At 36.7% G+C, this 22,183-nt stretch overlaps 1 protein-coding gene across 5 annotated transcripts in view; it reads right to left on the bottom strand.

The window, feature by feature from the left end:
* Positions 1-3,876: 3,876 nt before the first annotated feature.
* The window catches only part of CHIC2 (cysteine rich hydrophobic domain 2), a 31,175-nt gene continuing 12,868 nt past the window's right edge, over positions 3,877-22,183 (bottom strand). For 3 of the 5 annotated variants that reach the window (XM_069014094.1, XM_069014098.1, XM_069014097.1), the window contains 4 exons: positions 14,220-14,276; positions 13,994-14,053; positions 11,504-11,558; positions 3,877-11,081 (listed from right to left, as the gene is read on the bottom strand). In XM_069014094.1, the coding sequence (XP_068870195.1) occupies positions 11,505-11,558; positions 13,994-14,053; positions 14,220-14,276 (171 nt within the window). In that variant the 3' untranslated portion in view covers positions 3,877-11,081; position 11,504. The remainder of the gene's footprint in view (positions 11,082-11,503; positions 11,559-13,993; positions 14,054-14,219; positions 14,277-22,183) is intronic. The other 2 variants (XM_069014096.1, XM_069014099.1) reach the window with 1 other exon arrangement.

Raw genomic sequence — 22,183 nt, 5'->3', positions numbered from 1 at the left:
CATGTGCATTTGAACAGAGAAAAAAATAAAATAGATACGGTTTTGGTTTAGCAGCAAGGAAACTAAAAAAAGGGGGGAAGAGAAGGAAAAAGAAAAAACCAGTTTTAGTAACAACAAAGAGTAAACTTCAACCATATCCATATAAATAACATTGATACTAGTGTTGGGAAGTAAATATAAAACATTTTATAACAGAACTTAGAAACCATACTCCACTGTTTAGTATGAAAATAATAGCCTTTCGAGCCAGTCCTGTTAGAGTGCTTATTTAATCCAGTGCAGAATTGGCTATGAAACCATCCACTCTACCATGGGAATGCTTAGCTCAGTATCTGGTAGGTTGCCAGCCTTTTAAAATGTTTTTGTGTTGGTTTAATGATTGTTCCCATATGAGCACTGATGGTAAGGGTTGACATTAATTAAAATACTAAGTCATCAGAGCTTGCATTGTGGGGAGAGAAAGAATGGGCTGGATCCAATTGTCTTCAAGGTTTCTTCGGCCTTCCACATTTTTCTCTTAGCTGCACCATACGTGCCAAGTATCCTTTTAGCAGAGGTGTAACAATGTAAACAGACTGCCTCCACAAATACAATCTTTGTAAGTTTTTCACATACTTCCATTTAACTGATTAGAGGACAGTCATTAAAATCAGCTAATCATGTAATGTGGCTGTGTTCTGAATGCTAAACAAAATGCCTTAATGAAAGAGGATTTTAAAACAGTGTCTACTTCTCTATTTATTTTTACTGTGTACTCAATGGCACACAATACAGTACAAATTCTGGGCCTTATCCTCATTAACCTCAAAACTCGTTATCTCATATAAAAACAGGCCCTTTCCATAGAGAGTGTTGTAAAAGGTATGAAAAAAAACCAAATTAGAGTTGTATTTTGGCACACACTCTGGACACATGATGAAGTATTTCACTTAGAACTGTGAAATTAAACCAGAATAGCATAAAATCCTGAGTAAGACCCCCTGCTAAAATGATTTTTGCATCATTCAGACAGAATAGTTATCCTATTCACTTCTCTCATTTTATTAAACAATTACTCAAAATCCAGATCTTCAAAGACACACAAATAGGAAAAAGTCACTTAACACCTGGAGTCCTCAAAAGGCCCCCTCAAAAATGCATAAACAGGCTGAGTTCTTCTATTCCCATCCATTCAGCAAGCCTGTATTTTCATGCTCCTGGCAGGGGCTTAATATTGCAGAGAGCAAGAATGCAAGACAAAGTTTATTCTACATATAACATGATTAATAGCCTAAGAATAAAGACTTCTGGCTTGACCAATGTGAAGAAGCAAGCTGAGCCTACATAAATGCAATGGTACATTTTCACAGTAAGCAATATATATCGTAAAGGAGACTGCTGGTCTCCTAAAAGATATAGCAACCCTTTCTATATATAAATTGCATTTGCTCCTTTGGATCAGCAGTCACATGAATCTGCAACTTTGGGTCACCTCTATCTTGGTGAAAACCAAAATCTAAATGAGGTGCCTGAAAGCAGTTACCACCCCAGCTCATTCACCAGCACATAGCCATGGGGCTCACACTGCTTCCCATCACACCATGGGGACTGCGTAAGAGAAATCCTCATCTCTGAATATCTGCAACCACCACTGTGCATTGCACATACAAACATTGCTCCTTTACCTTGTTTGTGGACAGACACAGACCTTTTCTGCTGCCCTGATGTCAAGCAGGGGGGAAGGTGTTTTAGACCACCACGGCAGATTTCGGTGATGGCAAACCCTGGAATATGGGAACACTCTTTGGCTTTTTGGTGTGAATGTTCTCTGAAAAATCTTCCCATATAAATAAACTACGTGGTCTTTGAGTCATTCAGGAGTTTATCTATGTAATGTAGAAGAGCCAGAGCAGGCAATGGAGGTCCTTGTCGTCGTATATGAGGGCAGGAGATCTAATGCTCGCCTGAGGCTTGTCTTCAGTGGAGCCACCTATGGACACAAGGTTAAAAGGCATTGGGTGGTTTTAAATTATTCTTTTTATTTTAAACTCTTGGGTTTAGGTTCGGGAGGAGCCCGGGGGGGGAGGGGCGGAGAGGGGAGGTTATTTGTTTTTCTGGTGGAGTTGCTTTTTCAGGGTGGTGGTGTTTTTCTGTTTGTTTCTTTCTAAAGGACAGGCAGGCTCGCAGGGATAAGGCAGTGCCCAGACAGCCCCACCAGCCCCTCGACCGCCCGAGTGCAGACTCTCAGCTCAGCCTGGCCGTGGCGGTGCATCGATAAAGCGGGTCCCGCTGCTTCTCTGTGCCCCCTCCGAGAGCCGCGGGGAGCCGGGACAGCGCGCACGGGGCCCGGCCCGCGGAGCGGGGGGAAGGCGGGCGGCGAGGGCATCGCTGCGGAGGCCGAGGCCGCGCTCCTGCAGCTCCTTAGAGCTCGCTCCCCCGCCGGTCCCCCGCGCCTCGGGGAGCCGGGAGGGGCCCGCCGTGCCCCGCGGCGGCGGGCGGTCGGAAGCGGCAGCGGCAGCGGCGGGTAATCCGCGGGGCCGGGGCGCGGCGAGTGGGTGGTCCGGGCGGCCGGAGGCGCGGGCTGTCCCCCTGCCCCGGCGCCGGGCCCGGCCCGCTCCCGCTCCCGCAGCTGGGCCGGAGGCGGCCCGCAGACCGCTCTCGGCACATTTCTTCATTTCTCACTTGAGTGCCCTTCTTTAGTTCCCTTTCAACTGCCCACTTTATATCGGCTTCATTACACCACCGCTCCATTTGTGATGTAAATCGGGAAACTCAGGGAAGTTTTTCTTTTGGCCTTGTCTACGGAAGAATACCGAGAGGTATTCAAAACGTATTAACACAAATCAATGGCACCAATAAAAGCAAAATCTCCTTAGCAACATAATCTTGATTGCAAAAGGAGAACTGAGAGCATTTAGCAGAACAGTGGCCCACATGGAATACGCATTTGTCTAGAAGAATGCAGCACAAAGCCTAAAAGAGAGATGCTGAAAAAATCCAAAATTAACTCACACTGAACAGTTACTCTTTTTTTCAGAAGTACACAATTGGCTACATTAAATCTATCGTGCGCTTTTCTGCTCAGCAACATTGTATCATACCGCTTTGCAAGCCCACATTACAACACCCGGAATGCTTCACAGCGCCGGGCAGGAGCACCCCCCCCCACCCGCACGCTGGGACATGAGCATGTCTAGCACACCCCCTCATATATGTTAGAGACATTGTACACACACACACACACACACATATTATAAAGAGGCTGTCAAGACTTCCATACTAGAGTAACCAAAGAGCTTAAGATGTTTCATGCAAGGAAAAGCTGCCGGATGGTGAGAACCAAGGCCGTTCTCGGCCTGGCAGAGAGCACAGACTTAACTTTTTGTTCGTAAGGTTCAGGTTAACCAGCATTTCATAGTGGATGGTCTGAAAATAACGTGAATTGCATGGATGGGAATGATTCCTTTCTGAATAGGTGGCATCTGCCTCAACTAGATGGAAACCCTATCTTGAGAGTACACGTGAATAAAACACAAAAGTGTAGAAACAACTTCAACATTACCATTCAACCATGACAGTACATTTAATAAATCCTACTATCATTAGAGCTTGAAAAGCTTAAAGAACTCAAAATGTGGACTTAATGAAAAAACAGTTTGAAACACTTAGCACAGGCAATGCCTGTAATTTGCTAACTCCTTTCATAGAGTCATCTAAATTACCCTAAATCATTTTCTCTCCCCTCTCACCCACCCCCCCTCCCACCCATTTAGACTAAAAGTATCAATGTAACCATTGCACAATACAGCAGTTTCTCAGGTTTTTCCTTTTCTTCCTCTCCCTACCACACCCTCCCCCAACACAGATGAAAAACGGTAAGGCTTAGTAGATAGGTTAACAATTATTTTATTAGTTTATAATACATACAACTTAAGAAATGCTTTAAAAAAAGTTATACTGGAGTCCATTCCAATCCTGGGTCAGGTCAGGAAAAACCGATGTCGATGTATTAAATAATATTCTATAATTGAACAATAGATTAGACTCAGTAATTTAGCAGACATGGTTAAATACTCTTAAATATGCATATATACAATTGTGCAGCCTTTAAAAAGTCCTTTTATTCCTAGCTTCTCCTCCCAAAGCTGTGCACCCTGTGAACACAGTACTGGCTTCTAAGCTTTGAGTCTCTCACCCGGACTTAGGATATTTGAAGAGGAATGTTACAACAGTGAAAATTGCAGCAACCCTATCTTTCTAACCTCTTTGTGAGAGGAGAGATGCCCAACAGGCAAAATTAACATCAAGGCTCTCTAGAAGTAGCAGCTTCTTTAATATCCAGTTTTAGGTTAAATTATTGCTTACACATTTTCTGCTTGAAATGGATTTTTAACATACTCCAAAATACTGGGGTTTAAGTTTTCTCTCTTCATGGCAACATCCTTTCAGTGACTTATTTACCATTACTGCTTCATACATTTAACGGGTCTTTCCTAAGCACACACAGTCTGATGCAATTCTCTGCAAATTCTTTCAAAGCAACATGAGTTACACAGGTCTAATTTAGCACACAACATTTAGGCACTGTTTTGTAGTTTACTACTCTCTTTCAAATTTATGTTTGGAATGAGTTCATATTCTGATTGCCATACTCCATCCTTTATGAAAACAAGAATCAGGGTTACACTTTTCAAATCAGGAACTACTCTGCATTCCTATTATCCCACTGAACCAAACTGTTCATTGACAATATTAACCAGTAGGTACACTGCATATCCTAACAAGTTAGAAAGCCTGCTGCTAGCAGAAATGGATCAAAGATAAACACTTGGAGTGGATGAGTTAGATATTTATATCAGCACAATGAAACCAGTTTGAAAATACAGCCAAAAAACTGATAAAAATATCAGTTATATTGCATCAGGGTGTCTGGTTTTTTTTGAAACATTTCTAAATGTGACTCAAAAAATGTCTAATAAACCTAAAATACTGTAATAAAAAAAAGTCTCCAGCTGACTACTAAGCCTAGTTTTCAACTCGAGGCAAAGTAATTTTCAATTATTAAGCTATATATGAGGAGCAAACAACAACAAAAAAGCATGTTTCAATAAACCTTATAAAAATCTACTATTTGTCCCCTAAAAGTGAGCATTTGTCAATGGTTCCCTTCTCTGTAAAACTGCAATTAACTACAAAAGTCTTACTTACCTGAACTTAAATTGTACTAACTGGATCCTACTTGTGGGCCTTAGATATACTGTCACATGACAGGAGCTGTCTGGACAAGTCAAGAATTTTCTTTGGAAACAATTAGCCATGCATTACAGGCTCCAGCTTAGGAAAAGTCTGTTCTGCACACACAGTGCAGCTCTCATCAGCAATCCCATTTTGGTCTGGCTATTTTAAATGAAGAGATGCTGAGTTTAGAAGGACGCTTACCTTCTGCATTATTATTCTGTATGATAGCAAAATTGTCTATCAACCAGAGCATAAATCATAATTAATAACACACTTATCAAAGTAAAAAAAGTGAACAGAAGGTAACACAGTCTACATAATTACTGAAATGGACTACTAGCTTTTGCTTAATTTGCATCATTCAATACCATTTAACTCAGTTCAAAATTGTTTTCTGTCATACTCACAGAACTCTAAACCTAATCCCCAAATCCAATCTTTTGGGTGTTGCTTCTCCTAATTCCTATGTTTCATCTTTTGCCTCATTAAATTGTTCCTACCAGTCTGTTGTATTTTGAGGAGTCAAGCATTTATGAATCCTTTTTCAAGAAAATAAATCTTAATGAGATATTAATGACATAAACCAGAAGACTTTTTTTTAAAAGGATAACTTCCATGAAAACATAAAATGTAGTTTTATAAAAGATGTATATTACCCAGGTGTTATGTGGTAGGGATACATACACCAGCACAAGTGTCAACATATGAAGTTTCATGCAAGAAATCAGGGGGTTTTACATTTTCAAACATAGTTTCTAATTCAGCCCACACTGACTGAAAGATCAATGTGCAGAAAGATGAAAGTTCAAAAATTAATGAACTGCGAAGTACTGTTACCAACAAGACAATTCAAATGGATATCTAACGAAGAATAAATGCATGTTTTCAGCAATGAAATTTTTTCTCTGCTAGCGTACTTCTCCCCTTGAAATTATTTTACTTCCTCAAGAAGAATGATACTGTTTTCTTAGTATACCAGTATCCCCTTATTCACCCAGCCTACAGAGGGAACTTTACAAAGAATAAACACAGGAATTAAGAAGGTAGCACCATTAGAAATAATCACTGCATCCAAATCAGAAAAAAAAAACCACCTTCATTTATCCTTATCCAACATACTTTGATGTTCAGCAGCCTAGTAATACAGGGTAAAAGAAGCTCTCATAATTGTATATTGGTAACATTCACAATGGTCATGCATATTACAATCAAGTTTCTAGGGTGACATTTGCAGAGTAAGCCTTCATGCAGATAGGCATTCAGCTCATTAACTCCATTTTCATATTTCCTATTAGTCCCTGAGAAGTTAATATTTCTACCTACAATATGGCTATTAAAGGCATTATAATGATCATACACTTAGCTGTTTGTCATGGAAATGCAACGTGGCTATAGGGAGAAGCACAGAAACTACAGCAAATTAGCAGTGATGAATACAGATTTCTGAAATGCTTTCTTTCCATAAGCAAGGTTGCTGAAGAGCAACATAAATTATTTTAGTCACAGATACAAAAATAGCAGTGCCATGTACCCTTAATAAGTCACCACTATGAATCCAAGACATCTGAGGCTCTGAGACCTCTCTAATTGAGCATTTCCTTTACATAAAATCATCTGGATTTTGACCTAATGTAGGGTCATCATGATCCTTCTTTCAATTACTCAACAGCAGTGCTGGGAGAACTTAAAAGAACCAGGGATTTTCTTTGCTTAACAAGTCTTTTGCCTCTTCAATTAAAGTGATCTTTTTAAACTGTTCAGAATTCAAATGGGGTTTTTGGTGGACAATTTGCATTATTGCCAGCTGCTCAAAACCCATAAACTAGGGCTCCAAAACAAGGGGACCAATTTAAAATTAAGACTTTAGGGTAGGGGGTGGAGGGAAGGGAATAAAGACAAGTTCTTTTTCCTTGGCTCCTGGATTCTAAGCAGTTACAGACTGCATTTTAAAGCTCTTCCTACAATCTTTGGGGCTAAACAATGACTTGGGAAAAAAAAAATTAAAACTGACTTTTAAGTAAGCCTGTATCTGAGAGATAGAGTACTTCATTTAAACACCATGGTCTTGAGAATTACAAAAACATATAATTTAACAAATTGATTTACAGATTATCATTTACATCTAAGTACTGTAAAACATTCTTACAATCTATTCTACTTGGGTTTAAGTATCGTGGGGAATTTTGGATTTGCATAAATAGTTTATTAAAATTACTCTTATTGACCTATCACAAAAAATTTACTGACTTCCTGTAACCTATCTCCATAAACACTTTCATTTCTGGTGAACCTTGCCAATCCCAATATAAACTTCAAGTTACAGCAATTTAACAACACATGAGCTCTTCAGAATTCTTCACATAGGGTCAGACAGAAGGTTCTTTTCCCTCAGAACTTATTTCCACCTATCACTAAGAAATAAAAAGAATTTGTTGCTATTCTATTACAGTAAGAAAGAAATCTTTATTCAGTTAAGGGCAACTATATCTAAAAATAGTATTTAGTTCTCACAGGGATTCATTGATGCCTTCACCATTAGTTTAGCAGGCTAAAGATGAAACAGGCACAATTAGCATCATTTGCTAAATGATTAATATCAACTTGATACCTAACTTAACTGTTCAAGGAAATTTGAACTAGGTAAGATTATTTGTAGGAATTGCTGAGTTGCAAGAAGCTGAACAAGTTAGTATAATGTAATAGTTATTTTAGCAAAGAATAGGCTGTGTCCTGGAAGTCTTGCTATAGCTTCTGGTCTGCTCAAACTGTGCAATTTCATTCTTTGCCAAGTGGACAAAAAAGGTAATATATGTCTTCTCACTAGCAATCAAAATAAATAGATTTAGTATTTCAGAAGCAACATCAAAAGAAAATCCTGACAACTGCCGTAGGCATTGAAGAGTTGATTAAAACTCCTGCCGTCTTCAACTTCCATCATTGTAATTAATGAATTGAAAGGGGTTGTATGAAAATGTTTTGTAACATTCTTACTAGGTGAGTGTACTACTTCTTGAGGAGAGAACCACTTCTGAGATAAAACTCATCTGTCTATATAGGCAGTTTCTCAAGTTTCCTGATTATATTTTAAGTGAGAGACATTGTTTTAATAAAATATCCAAAATACTTTTTGAGGGAGTAAGTCTGGCCTCCTTACAAAGGGAGTTAACTTTTTAATTGCTCAGAGGTCTACTTTAGATCTCTGTATTATTTCTTAACGAGAAAGTCACAGCTAAAATACAGAAATGCCTGCTAACCAAGCCCATGACTGCTGATGCACCCAGAAGTAGACAAGATCTTAACTATCACTACCATTAATGTGGAAGCTTTACTAATGGGATACTCTGTAAACCTGTAAGCCACTCTCTATTCACTGCTCTGGTCTCAGCACACATCACACCCAAAGCAGCTTTACTGTTGGTGGGTTTGGGTGCTGCTGGCAAGGTAGCTGTGGACATGGACAGAACATAGCATGGGAAGTTTGGGCAGTAGACCAAGGCAAATAGCTGCTATGAATATATCATAAGCCATATCTTCCACTAGAGTGGAAGGATAGGTTTCCACACCAGTGGAAAACTGCATCCATGACACAAGGTATCTGTATAGTCAAATGAAAATTTTTATAAAATCTAGGCCTCATATGATCCAATATTCATTTTATTGAAAACTGACACTTAAAGAAATCAGTATGTATTTCTGGTCATCAGTATATATCACCAGTTATCACTTGTGCAATTCCAACCTCTCCTCTGCACCTCTAACCTCCCCAGTCTCTGCTGCCATCAATGTAGGTTTCTGTCCTTTCACAGACTGAAACTAGTCCAAGGTTATAATTACTACTACTGGGCGAGAGAAGGAGTGCAGCAGACTCAGATTTGTACTGAAGAAGAGGCTGAAATTGATTTTTAGAAAATTATAAACAGTTACTTTGTAGAGAAACCATTGGTGGCACTCAGAAGAGTGAGGCCAGCACAAAACTGGGATTTTTTGATTAAAAATCATATTCTGTCAAGTCAAAGAAACACACTTGTAGGCTTGTATGAAAAGCATAGCTGAGCTATTTTCAAAGTGGAATAGCTATTTTCAAAGCACAAATCCACAGACGAAAGCTGAGCAAAGGATGGATTTTGGGAACAGATACAGAAGGCTTAGATTTAAGAAAACTTAAAAACTTTCTAGACCACTCCCACAATGAGCAATTTAGGAATGTAATACCCACTAGAGAATATTTTACAGAGAATAAATATTTTGCAGACTTAGAAAAATAGTTCACAGCATCAAGGTACCTGTAATACATTACCTTGAAATAAAACTTGTATTTAAAAGATTAAAAAGAGAAGACTATTCTTGTATCAACTTTTCATTCATACAAATATTAAGCAGAGTATATCTGTTTTTTTCATATATTCACATTATTGCTTGCTAACACAACTGTACAAGGAACATGTTCTTAACTTACATCAATTTTGTGTACAGTAATTTTAGGTACCTAAAGCAAATTTTAAAATATGAGTTGCAATTAAAAAAAACCCAAAAGCTATGTGTGAAGATATGTACAACTAAAGCATAATCAGAAGAAATGAAATACAACTGGCCTGACCCAAGCATACATCACATATCCAGTTAAAAAATGTCTTATACTTGTGCAGAAAATAACCTTTGTAAACCAAAATGAGCAAAAGAAAGGGTGCAATAAATAACTGCCTAATTTAAACTTACACTGTTGCCCAGTGCACCCTGCTTTGATTACTTTTAATACATGGCATTTGCATCTGGAACTGCACTGTTCAAGAATTTTTCAATAACTTTTTTTCTGCTTATGTGGCTTCAAAATAAATAAAAAATCCCATGAAAGGTCTTCTTGGAGAATTAAGTTTTACTAAAACAAGTCCTTCTGCACCCCTGTGTACGGGATCTGGTAAACAGTATGAATAAAGCTGGCACATGGCAACTGACTGAATTAAAACAGCTACATTATAAAATGCAATAATAATATACTTTTGTGATCTTGAGTTCTACTAACCAGATGCATGCAATTCTCTCAGTGACTCTTCTAGTCTGAGTAAAATATTTTCCACTTGGCTGCCTTTTTTTTTTTTTTAACTTTTTAAAGCCAAATTTTTTCAGAACCAGCTGACAGGACTTCTTTATGAAAAGAATAGAGATTTCTACTAACAACATCTGGGTTCCAAAAATCACAGTTTCAAAAAGAACTTAGTCTCCTTCTTTTGCTGGAAGAGACTAGTCAATATCCCAAAAAGAAATAAAAGTATTTGCAATTGACTAGCCACTGACAGAAGTTTCGGGATATCTTAGAAGGAACTTCAGCATGTAAATGAATGACTAAAGGGATTTACACAATGTACAGTCAATCAGTTGTATCATATTGGGATAAAAAAATACCTGTTCACTTGTATATCATTTTCAGCTGTGTATTTATAGTAATATATACGTACACACGCGCGCGCACACATATAAAAGACTCTTTTGAAAACCAGATATATTAATAAACAGAAGTAGCAAAAGTAAAAATAACTTAAGTAGTAATTAACATTTGTGTGAAATTACTTTGCAGAGTTTGACCAAATGCAACTTAGAACACATACTTATTAAAAAAGCACAAAAAACAACTAACCAACCAAAAAAAAAAAAACACAAAAAACCAAACACAAAAAAAACCAAAAACAAACGAAAAAAGAATGAAAACACCACAAGATTCTGTAGAACCAATGCTATGTCACTACCAGGAGAGCACCAAGCAAGGCACCATTGGAAAGACAACATACTTGAATAAGTCTCTATAAATAAATCAAATGCTAATCTGGTCGAAAAATCGGTGTCTTTGGTAAAAATTCTATAAGGATGACCTGTTTAAAAAGAAAACAAATATGTGTTAAAGATGGCAGCAATCCTATTATCTATCACAATGATAATTCACATGGTTTTGGGTGGTTATTTTTAGTATATCAAGTTGTGATGAAAAGCAAAAATCACGGCACTTGTCTCAGGTAGGAGACCATTAGAAAAGTCATGTATGATAATTGGTTTGGGGTAGAAAACCAATACTCAAAGAATCAAATTCAACTGGAAAAGTTTGCCTACTGATATGAGGCACAAAAACAAACTGAAGTAAGCTAATTATGTTAGAGAATTATTATGTAGTAATTTATTCATTGGGAAAAAATTATGAAAGACATAAATGCATTCATTAAAAAAAAAACAAACAAAACAAAAACCTCCTGAATGCACAATGCATGAAAAGTTAATTTTCAATTGCACTTCCACTTACTTCAGAATTGTTGCCACTTAATACAGGATTCTAAATCATGTTTATAGTTCAATACCTGTATAAAAAAGTGTATCAACTTTTGCAAAGCTCCCATATCTACAAATGTTCAAGTAGTTAACAAGAACTTGACTAATGCTTTTGCATGATTATTCTTATGGTCTCAATTCAAATCTAAACTATGTTTTTCTGAGCTAAGTACACTATAGGGTCCACTACAGAACACAATCCAAGTATTTTCCTCCTTTAAATAGGAAGCTTAAAGAAAATGTTCACTTGTGCATGTTCTTCCTTCAGAGACAGTCATAACACAGCAGTGTGATCTGACTTAGAAACAAATAAATGCATCTGGTAACATAAATAAGGATTTTATTTACTTTAAGGGAAACTCACCATTCTAAGAAGTTAAAAATTATTTCTCAATGCTTTTGATTGTAAAGGAGAATACAACTTAGCTGCTTAGAGAATCAAGACTTCTATCTCTGCAAGCATACCAAGCCTCAGAAAACAAGTAAGTCTCTGATTTTATTTCTAAGGCATTTTGGAGTAATGAATACTGAAATCAGGTGTACCAGTTTATTTTTTGAGATATTCAGAAGGTACTTATTTTCAGAAGTGATGCAAACTGCTCAAAATCCACTGATCACTGGCCTGAGTCAACCACTGGATTCTGCGGAGATACCAGGGCTTCTGATATTCAGACAAGGTTTCAAAAGGGAAGAAAGAAGTAAAGCTGGAACACCGTGTTTATACCAAAGGTATAAGATTATCTTGTCTTTCTTTATTTCACTAATTATTTATTTAGTTTAACATCTATTACAGCGGATTTCAAACCTCATTGGGCAAAGCACCAAGTTTTGGGTACAAGAGTCTAACTTAAATAATCTGTTTTGTGAAAAGTTGAGGATAGGAGTTTATTATTTAAAATTAAATCACAATCATATAATGGGCAGTTTTTAAAGACACTGGCAATTTCAGTTCACTGAAAGCAAGAAAATGGTACAGTGAAGTTTTGTAAAAATTTTCTCATTAAGTTTATCCAGAGATAATACCAGACACTTTGCAAATTGAAAATAAAATCTTTGATCTTTATCCTGTAAAACTATATGCCCATGCATATATTCTTATTGTAAGCAGGTCAACTGATTTGGAATTATATTTAATAGAATGAATATTTGTCTGTAAATGTTGCTGAGCCATAGTATTTACAAACTCACATTATATTTTTTCCAATTGAATCTGCAGAACACTGGGTTTGACAATGTTTCCTATCGAAAAATAAAGTTTTCAGCAAAGTATAAACACTTCATTTAGGCAAAGCTTAAGTCTACTTTCTGAAATATGTTTTATTCCATTTTCAGTTACACTCATATATCTAACCTAAAAGATTCTGTAGAATAAATGTTACAAAAAGTACTTATTCAGTGAACTGAAGAGAGCCATCTGTAAAAAAAGCATTTTGAAGACCTTGTATTTCAGGCAAGAGATAAGATCTAAAGGAGAGACTGGGAAAAGGGGAAGACTAAAAGATAAAGATCATTTGACTATCATTTTGAACTGTTTAATCACTTTTAAAATTTTTATATGCATTATAGCTTTGTTGTTCTAAAGAACAGACAAAGTACTGCATAATGGAAGATCACAGACTAAGCTAGAACTAACTCAGCCAATATTTTTCAAAAGCTAATCTTTATTTTTAAAAAGCTAACCTTCCTGTAGTCTACTTATTGAGGCATTAAAAAAAATTATGGAAATTCTAATGTTTCTTACATTTAGAAGCTTAATTTCATCCTATCCTATGTACCTCCAAAATATATTGAAAATGGAAGTAAGAACAGCACCAAAAAAGAACAAGTTGCAAGCTAAACAAACTGAAATCTTACACAGGACATCACTCATTTTAAACCACATATAACTTCTCACTGTATATTTCCAAGAAGGGTTTATGGAGTCTCAGCCAACGACTGAAGCAGATTAAAACTCCAGAGACTGATTTAAAAATATTTTAGGGACACCAATTGGAGATAAAGATACTTTCAAGATAGGTGAGGTAAGGGGCAGTTAAAATCTAAAAAGGCTAAAGGTTTCTTAAGCTCCAACAGCTTAGTTGAAAGGTCTTCTTCCATACTTTTGGACTTGATTAGCATTATATAAAATAGCCATATCTGACTTGCTGCGTAACCAAAGTTGTGGTTATTCTTTATACAGCATCTAAAATTTCACACTCCATCAGCACATGTTCAAGCTATTTTATCTTGGCAATTAATTTATTATTTTTCAGAACACAGTGAAGCCTTGTTTTCAAGTCATTCATAACTTTATAAATCAGTCCTGCACATGAAACCATGCATCTGTGAACCGTAGAAAATCCTTGCACTCAGGCGATTAAGCTCCTGACACCTTTACTGATTAATAATCATGAAAAGAATAAGATCAGAAGCAAAATAAATGATCATTTAATAGAGAAACTCACAAAACAGCCCTTTAACTTACATATTCCATCATGTTATTCGTTTCACATTTCCTTTTGCTTAGTCTCCAATGCAAGCACAGCTAGACAAGGAGGAAAGAAAAAGAAGAAAAATGAGCTGTATTTTATTGCAGCACACAGACTAGCCCATTTGTCCACCTTTCATATTTTTCGTTCAACAAAAGCATCTGTTTCCATACTGTGCAATTCAAACTCCAACAGTACGAAGCTGCTCCCTGCGGCACTCACCTTGTGGTATAACCTATTGTTTTCCCATTCTAATAACTTCTCAATCGATCTTCGTGTCTGGAAGACAAATGAGAAAGAATTTTACTCTTGACTGGTTTTAGAAAAACTTTGTTTTGCAGCTGCTTTTGTGTGAAAAGGAGAGAGGTACAGGACAGTGACTGAGTACAGGGTGGTCTGTAGTACCATCAAAACTTGTCGGGTATTAAATAGTATCTAGAACAGAAACAACTTTTTATGATAGCCAAGTAAGTACCTTCAACCACTTTGGAACAAAAACTGTTGTTATGCATGCTCTCTGGTTCTTATGGCAGTTTTAACTTTAAAATCACAACAATTTCAAAGTGATCTAAGTATAAAAAGCAGGAACACTGCTCCCCTAGGATCAGTGGTCTAAATGTACTGCTTCTAAGGTCAGCATTTAAACTCACAAATGCTGCAAACTATTTTGCAATGCTGTAGGTCAAGTGCAAATACACAATACTCTAAATAAATGAGAAATTTTTGTTGCATTTATATCCAGATTTTAGAGAGTGAAAAAGCAAATGTAGAAAGTTACAGTAAATTCCACAAATAAGTATTACTAAGTTTGTGATCTATATAGAGAGCAAACTTTAGGATTCTAAAGAAAAGGTTTATTGCCTGTGTCATCCACACTTGACATTTCAGATAGAGAATCCTGAAAGCCGTTCTGCACAGCTTTTTAAGATTATGCATGCTAGAATTAAAGGACATTCTGTGCTGCAAAGTTTCACAGCATTTTGAATATAATTATTCAGCTATATTTACATTTGAGAAATACATACTGACATTTATGGTCATTTGACTGCCAGAATATATATTGCTTAGCTCTAAATGGGATTTGCTACAGACGGTGAATAAAAAGAGGATAATTCATGGTGCCAGGTGTTAAGATGAGACCAACAGAGCTGCAGGTGCAAAAGGACGGAGCAATGACAAGGATCAAATACAACTTAGTGCAGCTGCAGCTTCCTTACAAGGCAGAGAAGGGTGAGGGGAAAGGATGAGAAAGCATCTTGCTGTTATTACTACAAAATACTAGTACTGTAAATGAACATTAACAAACCAAACTAAATGCTGTCATGAGAAACAAGAATGTCTGAGTAAAATAAAAATTAGACAGCAAATTATTCATTTCCCCCCAAATATTAGCATCTTGGTTTTCAAACATCAGTTTGTCTCTAGTTTAATACTGAAGCAGTTGTGGGGAAACACATCTAAGCATGTACTGTGGTCACATGATTAAAAATTAGATCACTGCTATCTATCAGTATTCATTACAGCGAATTTTTATTATGTTTTATTTTAAAATCACAAGCCAAGGAATTATCAAAAGGTGGACATACCAGTGACTAATTTATCACATCAATTGGAAATTGAGTATTTTTGGGCTTATTCTTATTATTATGTTTTTAAAGACAGTGCCCTTTAACAATAATCAGTAGACCTCACTTGTTTCTTTGTAAAGATAGCCTTTTAGAGTCTGCTCTCCTTTTAAATGAAAATAGGGCAGCAGTTATGGTCACACTTTTGTTAATTTAGTTGCCAGTCAGCTCCAAATCAAAAGAAAATAAGGCTGCAGAGTGTAATTAACATTCAGTTCAGTCGTTTTGTCCCTTGTCTAGCCCCCAAGCTTTGTTAAAATTGCCATCTGAATGCTGAAGGCTGTAGGGAAATCGATTTGATTCTAATCGCACCATGAAAAGAACATGATCTAACTGCTTTCAGCCCTCCGTAAATCTGTACTAGGTCTTTAGCACAATGCAACTTCCAATTTAAAAAGCACTGAATGTCTCGTCAATGACTTTGTGAAGAAAAAAGAACAAGGAGCAGACATAAAAATTCCAATAGTTGTTTAAGCATTAAAGTTCATTTGCATCACAGCAAACCTGAAAAGGGCTGACCTCTCAAACCGCCTCTCAGGTCTATGAAGTTGTAGCCTTGACAAGCTCACATTGACAGAGCTCATTGACTCTGAAAGGCTACTCTATCAATGGTGAAAAATGGCAATAGGTTCTACTCTGAGCAGGCATCTGCCTGCCCACCCGCTGCTAAACCAATGGCAAAACTGATTCAAAACCTGAATCTACCTTGTAATCTTCCTTTCCAGGACCTTTTAATAATAGATTAAGATCACGATACAATTTAATTTAATTGTTTGCCCCAAAGACTGTGAAAAACATCCAAGCATTTCAAATTCCAATAAAATTACACCTATATTACAATACATACATATAAATAAGAAATTGATAGGTACTATTAATTGGTTTATTTAAGCAAGAGGACAGTTTAAAGTCATTTGACTAGAATGAGATAAAAATGCAGACCTGAAACCATGCTTCTTTATCTTCCCAGAGCCTTAAATACTACCCTTCCTACAGTATAATCTGGGATAGTCATAGCTCCCAAACACACCATATTATCAATATAGAAATGTTAATGAAAATTAGACTGTAAAATATTTCTGCAAACTCAGAGCTTGGAATAAAAAGAAATTAATTAAACAGCATCACACAATTCACTATAGTAAGTTTTCTTCCTACTTGACAGGTGAAAAAAAGCACTTGCACGTGCAGCTTAATTAATCACTGCTCTTGACATCTCAATGATTTACAGTGAGGAGCAGGTGAGGAGATACAAAACCAGAAAGGAACACTTGATTTGAGTGTAGCATTTCCAGCACACTAGGATGACAAGCTTGTATATTCTATCAATGGTGTACAGAAAAACCCATACAGCAAATTATTTGTTAGCCACAACAAAAGCACAAATTAAGTGGAAGAGAGACTTGCTTATTAGGAAGATTTAATACTACCCAGCTTTTAATTTTTTTTTTTCTTAAAAAAACCAGTCCAATATTTGAGCAAAGAAAAAAACTGCAACTCAAGTACACTCTTTAGCATACCAAAGACAAGAAAGTATGCTTTGTAACCTATTTCATGAAAAAAGCAGATTGTCTTTAATGCTATCCACAGAATTTTGTGAAATAGACCTCTTCAACTGTCTAGATGCAATGTTTAATGAAACATTTCTGTAAAACTGGTTCTTTAAAGATATTAGTGTCTAATAGTGTCTTTTGAAAAATCAAACTACCAAAAAACCCCAAACACAGAATACACTTTCACTAATGCTTATTGCCCCTGATTCAGTAAAATGAAGTTTTTCCCTTAGACATGGATGAAAAAAATTCTAAGCCTAAATATGAACTTTTCATGCAGAAACAAGGATAGTATTGAATATATTACCAAATGCAAGACATTTCTGTTATATCTTTACAGTGTCTATCCAGTTAGCTCCAGATGGAACTATGATGTGGACAGGAAGGCTGTGCAGCAACAGGGCCCCTCTGGCAGTGCACGACCAGGAACACGCACACTACACTAAACCGCGCTAGTGAACGGGCCAAGGCCCCCTCAAGTCCTGCTGTAAATCAGTGAATGACTGATACAATATTAAACAAAAGGATCTTACATGACTCCCAGAATGGTGCTAATTTGAGTACCTCCCTTTGTCTTTATTATGTGGGGAAACAACATGGATAGCAACAACACGATCCTCCACTAACAACTGTATTCATAGTTATTTGGGAAAAACCAAAGAATCTCCCGCTACGTGCATTTGATCTTTGACTTCTCATCTGAAAACATGTATACATGGTGCAATATTAGTCCAATAAATAGCATGAGGTTTTCAAATTCCTTCATACAAAACTTTACTACAACCGAGTATTATTAGTTTTGAATATTGTCCTGAACAAATATACTTTATGCTTAAATTTCAAAACACAAAGAGGGAACTCCAGGCAGACTTTTGTTAGATTCTCACATGGCCATAATTTGTATTATACACCAAAGAAAAAAGTCAAAGGATCCTGTCAGAGGTCGGAACTATACTATCTCTGCTCACTCCAAGAGAGAAAGGACAGAAGCAGGAATTTCTATTCATTCTGACCACAAAATTTATACCCAAGTAATTTAGCTACCAGCACAAACGATGAAATAGAAAGTCAGAAGATAACAGTCACTTACGCTCACTTTCAACATGCCAGAACATCCCCCAAGCCAATTTTGAGGCCCATATTGGTACCACAAAAATGCCAAAGCTGTACTCAGAACACACATGACTGAATGATGTACATCTGTGCTGAGAATGTCCTCATCTTTAACACTATACCACATGTGAACCCATATAAACTGCAAATTGGTAGGATTCCCATCTTGCTAAGGAATTCTCCATTTGTGAAGGGAAAAGAACACAAAGGTGAAACCTGAGTTGATTTCAGATCCTGACATCCTGGACTATCTGCTTTAGTGCACAGTATTTTGAAAAGGTGTTTGTTCTACTACATAGGTGAACGTGGAGATCTTGCATAATTTCTTTTACTAGTATTAGTAGCTAGGGTATATTAGCTCCTATTAGTAGCTAGGATATTTCTTATTTTAGACCATTTTAAGAGTCCTCATCCCAGAAGTCACTTCAGCATCCATGCAAGAAAGCAAGTGAAACCCATACTAAACAGAATGAAGAATATCTGGAAATAAATGTAGCAGTCTGTTGCTTTTTGTATGATCTTGAGATAACTGCCTTGTCCAACAAGACTACTATTGCTGCACCTTGCCATACCATATCGATTACTATGTGCAGAAAGTGAGTCCAGTCTAAAGCACAGATCAAAGCTCCTGATCACACAGAGAAATGCAATCAACAGAATTCTGGAGCAAGAGAACTGACAACACCAAGATGACTTCATGAAACTTCCCATTCTGAAAGATAGCCCTGAGGATATTGTCTCACATGATCCATAAACTAACCCCATTTGTACAGGTCTCAACCCTGGGTTGGTACATCACAAAGAGATGAATTTAAAGCTTAGTGAATCAAATCACACCAATTACTTTCTGGAAAGGTCTCTTCCACCACACTGTTTGCTGATATAAAGAGAATCTCAGTGTTATTTGACACTACTACATGTAACATTTTTTAGTACCTAAACTCAAGATGATTCCTCAGTTACTTTGGTTGTCTTGATTGTCAAATTCCTCAAGTGTTTAAGAAAGCACTAAAGCCATTAAACAGGTGCAGGAGAGAGAAGGTGTACAGAAACATATACTCCATGTATATTATCCAGGAATAAAATGGAGAGGATGTTATATTATCACCAATGTACCAATTGACAGATACTGAGTATTTTCCAAAGGCATTTTGGCCTGCAGTAGAAACACTTAGCAGAGACAAAATATCAAGGAAAATTCCTAGAAGCTGATTAAACTCTTCTATAAGTTTCCTCTCAAATATACAAAATCTGAAAGATTCAAGATGCTAACTGATATTTTAGCCACTGGATATTTTGGCTGTCCTACAAGAGCTAAGTCACCAAATAAGCGTTGCTAACTACTTTCTGTAACGAGGTGACACTGACTAGAGGCAAGCAGTTGTGAAAACTTCATACTATGGAGAAGCCTTGCAGAAGAAACAGTCTTGACCTTGGCAAAAATAACACACTTCCCTTGAGAAGGCCTTGAAATGTGGTAAAAAACACATTTCACAGGCAGACAGATGTTGAACTGATCCATGAAGCATTACGACTACACTTAATGTTGTTACTTGAACTCTTAAATACAGATTTGTAACTCATTCATTCTAGGATTAAATTCCAGCTCTGATTCTCTGTCATTATATGGAAACAAAACCCATGAAGCTCTGATCTCTCCAAGCAAATTATTCAAATCTGGCCATGACAATCTAAAGCATCCACCTCCTGCTGAAGGACATTCTCACAGAAAAGGCCACAGAAAATGAACAAGTAAAATGGAATTGACCGTAACAGGGATGAAAATAGGATCAAATCTCCACCAAATAACTCATCTGGTGTCATTCTCTGTGGGAAATTTTAAACTGAGCAAGAATGGAAATTCCACCTCCATCTCCTCTTTTAAGGTTAGAGAAATGTTAATTTCGGTCCTTGTCATTTATTTCCACAATAACCAGGAGTATGCTATGGAACACAGTTCAAGGCCAGCGTAGGTTGAGAAGCTAAAGGATCTCCAGTTACGTCTCTGTTAAGAAATGAAACCGTGCCCAGAAACATTCCCATTCATTTCAAGCCAGCTGGCAGGGAAGAGCTTACATCTCTATCAGTAAGTTTTCATAACCTCCGAACCACTCGTAGCGCCTGAAGCATTCTGATAATGCCTGTGAATTGTTACACAATACAGACCCCAGAGACTGCCAGGGACCTTTCTAAAAGTACAAATTATACAGCACCAGTTCCGAAGAACACTCCCAGGTTTCTTTTGTTACTATATAGGAATCCTTTGACACCTGCTGCTAGGAGTGTCTAAGGACAGTGGCCAAGAATGGAAGAGAGCTACACGGCCAGAAAGACTGAAAGGCAGCACAACTTGACAAAATTCCATAGAAGACTGTAAAATCCAACACATCACTAGTCTGCATGCCGAAGAGAATGATCTCTCTCAAAAGGACAGCCTCTACAGTCCCTTGTACATCTAGGCCTGAATCAGAAAAATACAGGTTGATCCTGTAGCTACTTTACCAATATAGAAAAAATACATCTGGCTACTCAGTATTTTCCATCATCATTATTGTTCTAGACTCAAGTTATTTATTCCAAAATTCAGCAAAAAATATTTTTATGAGCTACACAATTAGAAGTACCTGGTCACTTCACCACTTTTTATGTGTTTGGTATGGTAGAAGATTTATTAACTCCTTCCATCTTCTCTTTCATAGAACTGCCCCCCTCGTCTTCCCAACTGTTTTGTCAGCAGTAATGGTTCTTGAACTAATATTTTCTTTGTTAAATTATTTTCTTTATGCACAGTGCTTGAGTTACCAAGAGTGCTACACTTTGGCAGAAAATAGCATTTTACTGTGATTTGCTTTAATAAAGTGGAAAAGTGAATACTTTCCAGACCTAGGCTACTTTGAGAAAAATCAGGAGAAGAGGCACAGAAATGTGTCACTACTTTACACTTGCCAGAACTTTATTCTGCTTTTCTGTTTTACAGTAACAGTCTAACAAGCTATTGTTCAGTCAAGTGCTTTCTACTTAGTTTAATTTTATCATATAAATTTCAGGTAATTTTGCCTTCTAATTCTTTCCTCAACAGTGTTTGCATATGTTCCCTATCTGGGATCATCTTTAAGTTGCTAAAGACAGACTGATTTCCAAATCTGACAACTAACTAGACCATTTTTAGCATGTTCCTTCAAAATAGCTCTACGCAAATTTCACCCAACTCACACTTGTATTTTCAGGAACATGTCAACCTGGACAGGAAGAGCAATATAAAAAGCAACACTAAACCCAAACCACTACATGATCCCTTTATATACCTTAGCCATCACAATGTAAAAAGGGCTATAACATGGAAATGTTAATTTTACCCAGATTGTTTTGATTAATATTTTCAGAGATGTAATTCTAATTACAAATGCAATTAAATTTTAAATAGCATTTAGAATATTCACTATACATCCCAGAGATACTCTACATTTAGGATTTATATAAAACCTTTATTTAAAGAATAAATGAAATAATAAATTTAACTTCAGAATACTTATTTTTGAAGTATTAAAGGGTTTGCATTTATCTATAAAGAAACAAACTAGTATTCTGTGATCTACATATATCTGTAAGTATTCTTCATGACAATCTCACTGCCCTGTCCTGCATCAAACAAGTCTGCATATTGAAAAACATGGTAAAATGAGCTGCTCCCACACCTCATTGTGCACCAACTCACTACTATACCCTTTAGGAAAGCACATGAAAACCTGATAAGCTTTTGTAGGGTGCTGTGAAAGAAATAAAGTCTGGGGAAAAAAAATAACCACATAGGTATACACATGATGATTTCACATTTATTTGTTCTACAAGCTTTGCTACTTGAAGTTGAGTATACGGAGAACTTAGTGACTCTTCT

Source organism: Aphelocoma coerulescens, chromosome 4, assembly GCF_041296385.1.
Source record: "Aphelocoma coerulescens isolate FSJ_1873_10779 chromosome 4, UR_Acoe_1.0, whole genome shotgun sequence".
In the NCBI taxonomy this organism is placed as follows: Eukaryota; Metazoa; Chordata; class Aves; order Passeriformes; family Corvidae; genus Aphelocoma; species Aphelocoma coerulescens.
Note: the sequence above shows the minus strand (reverse complement) of the source record. Positions and strands in the feature narration are given on the sequence as shown.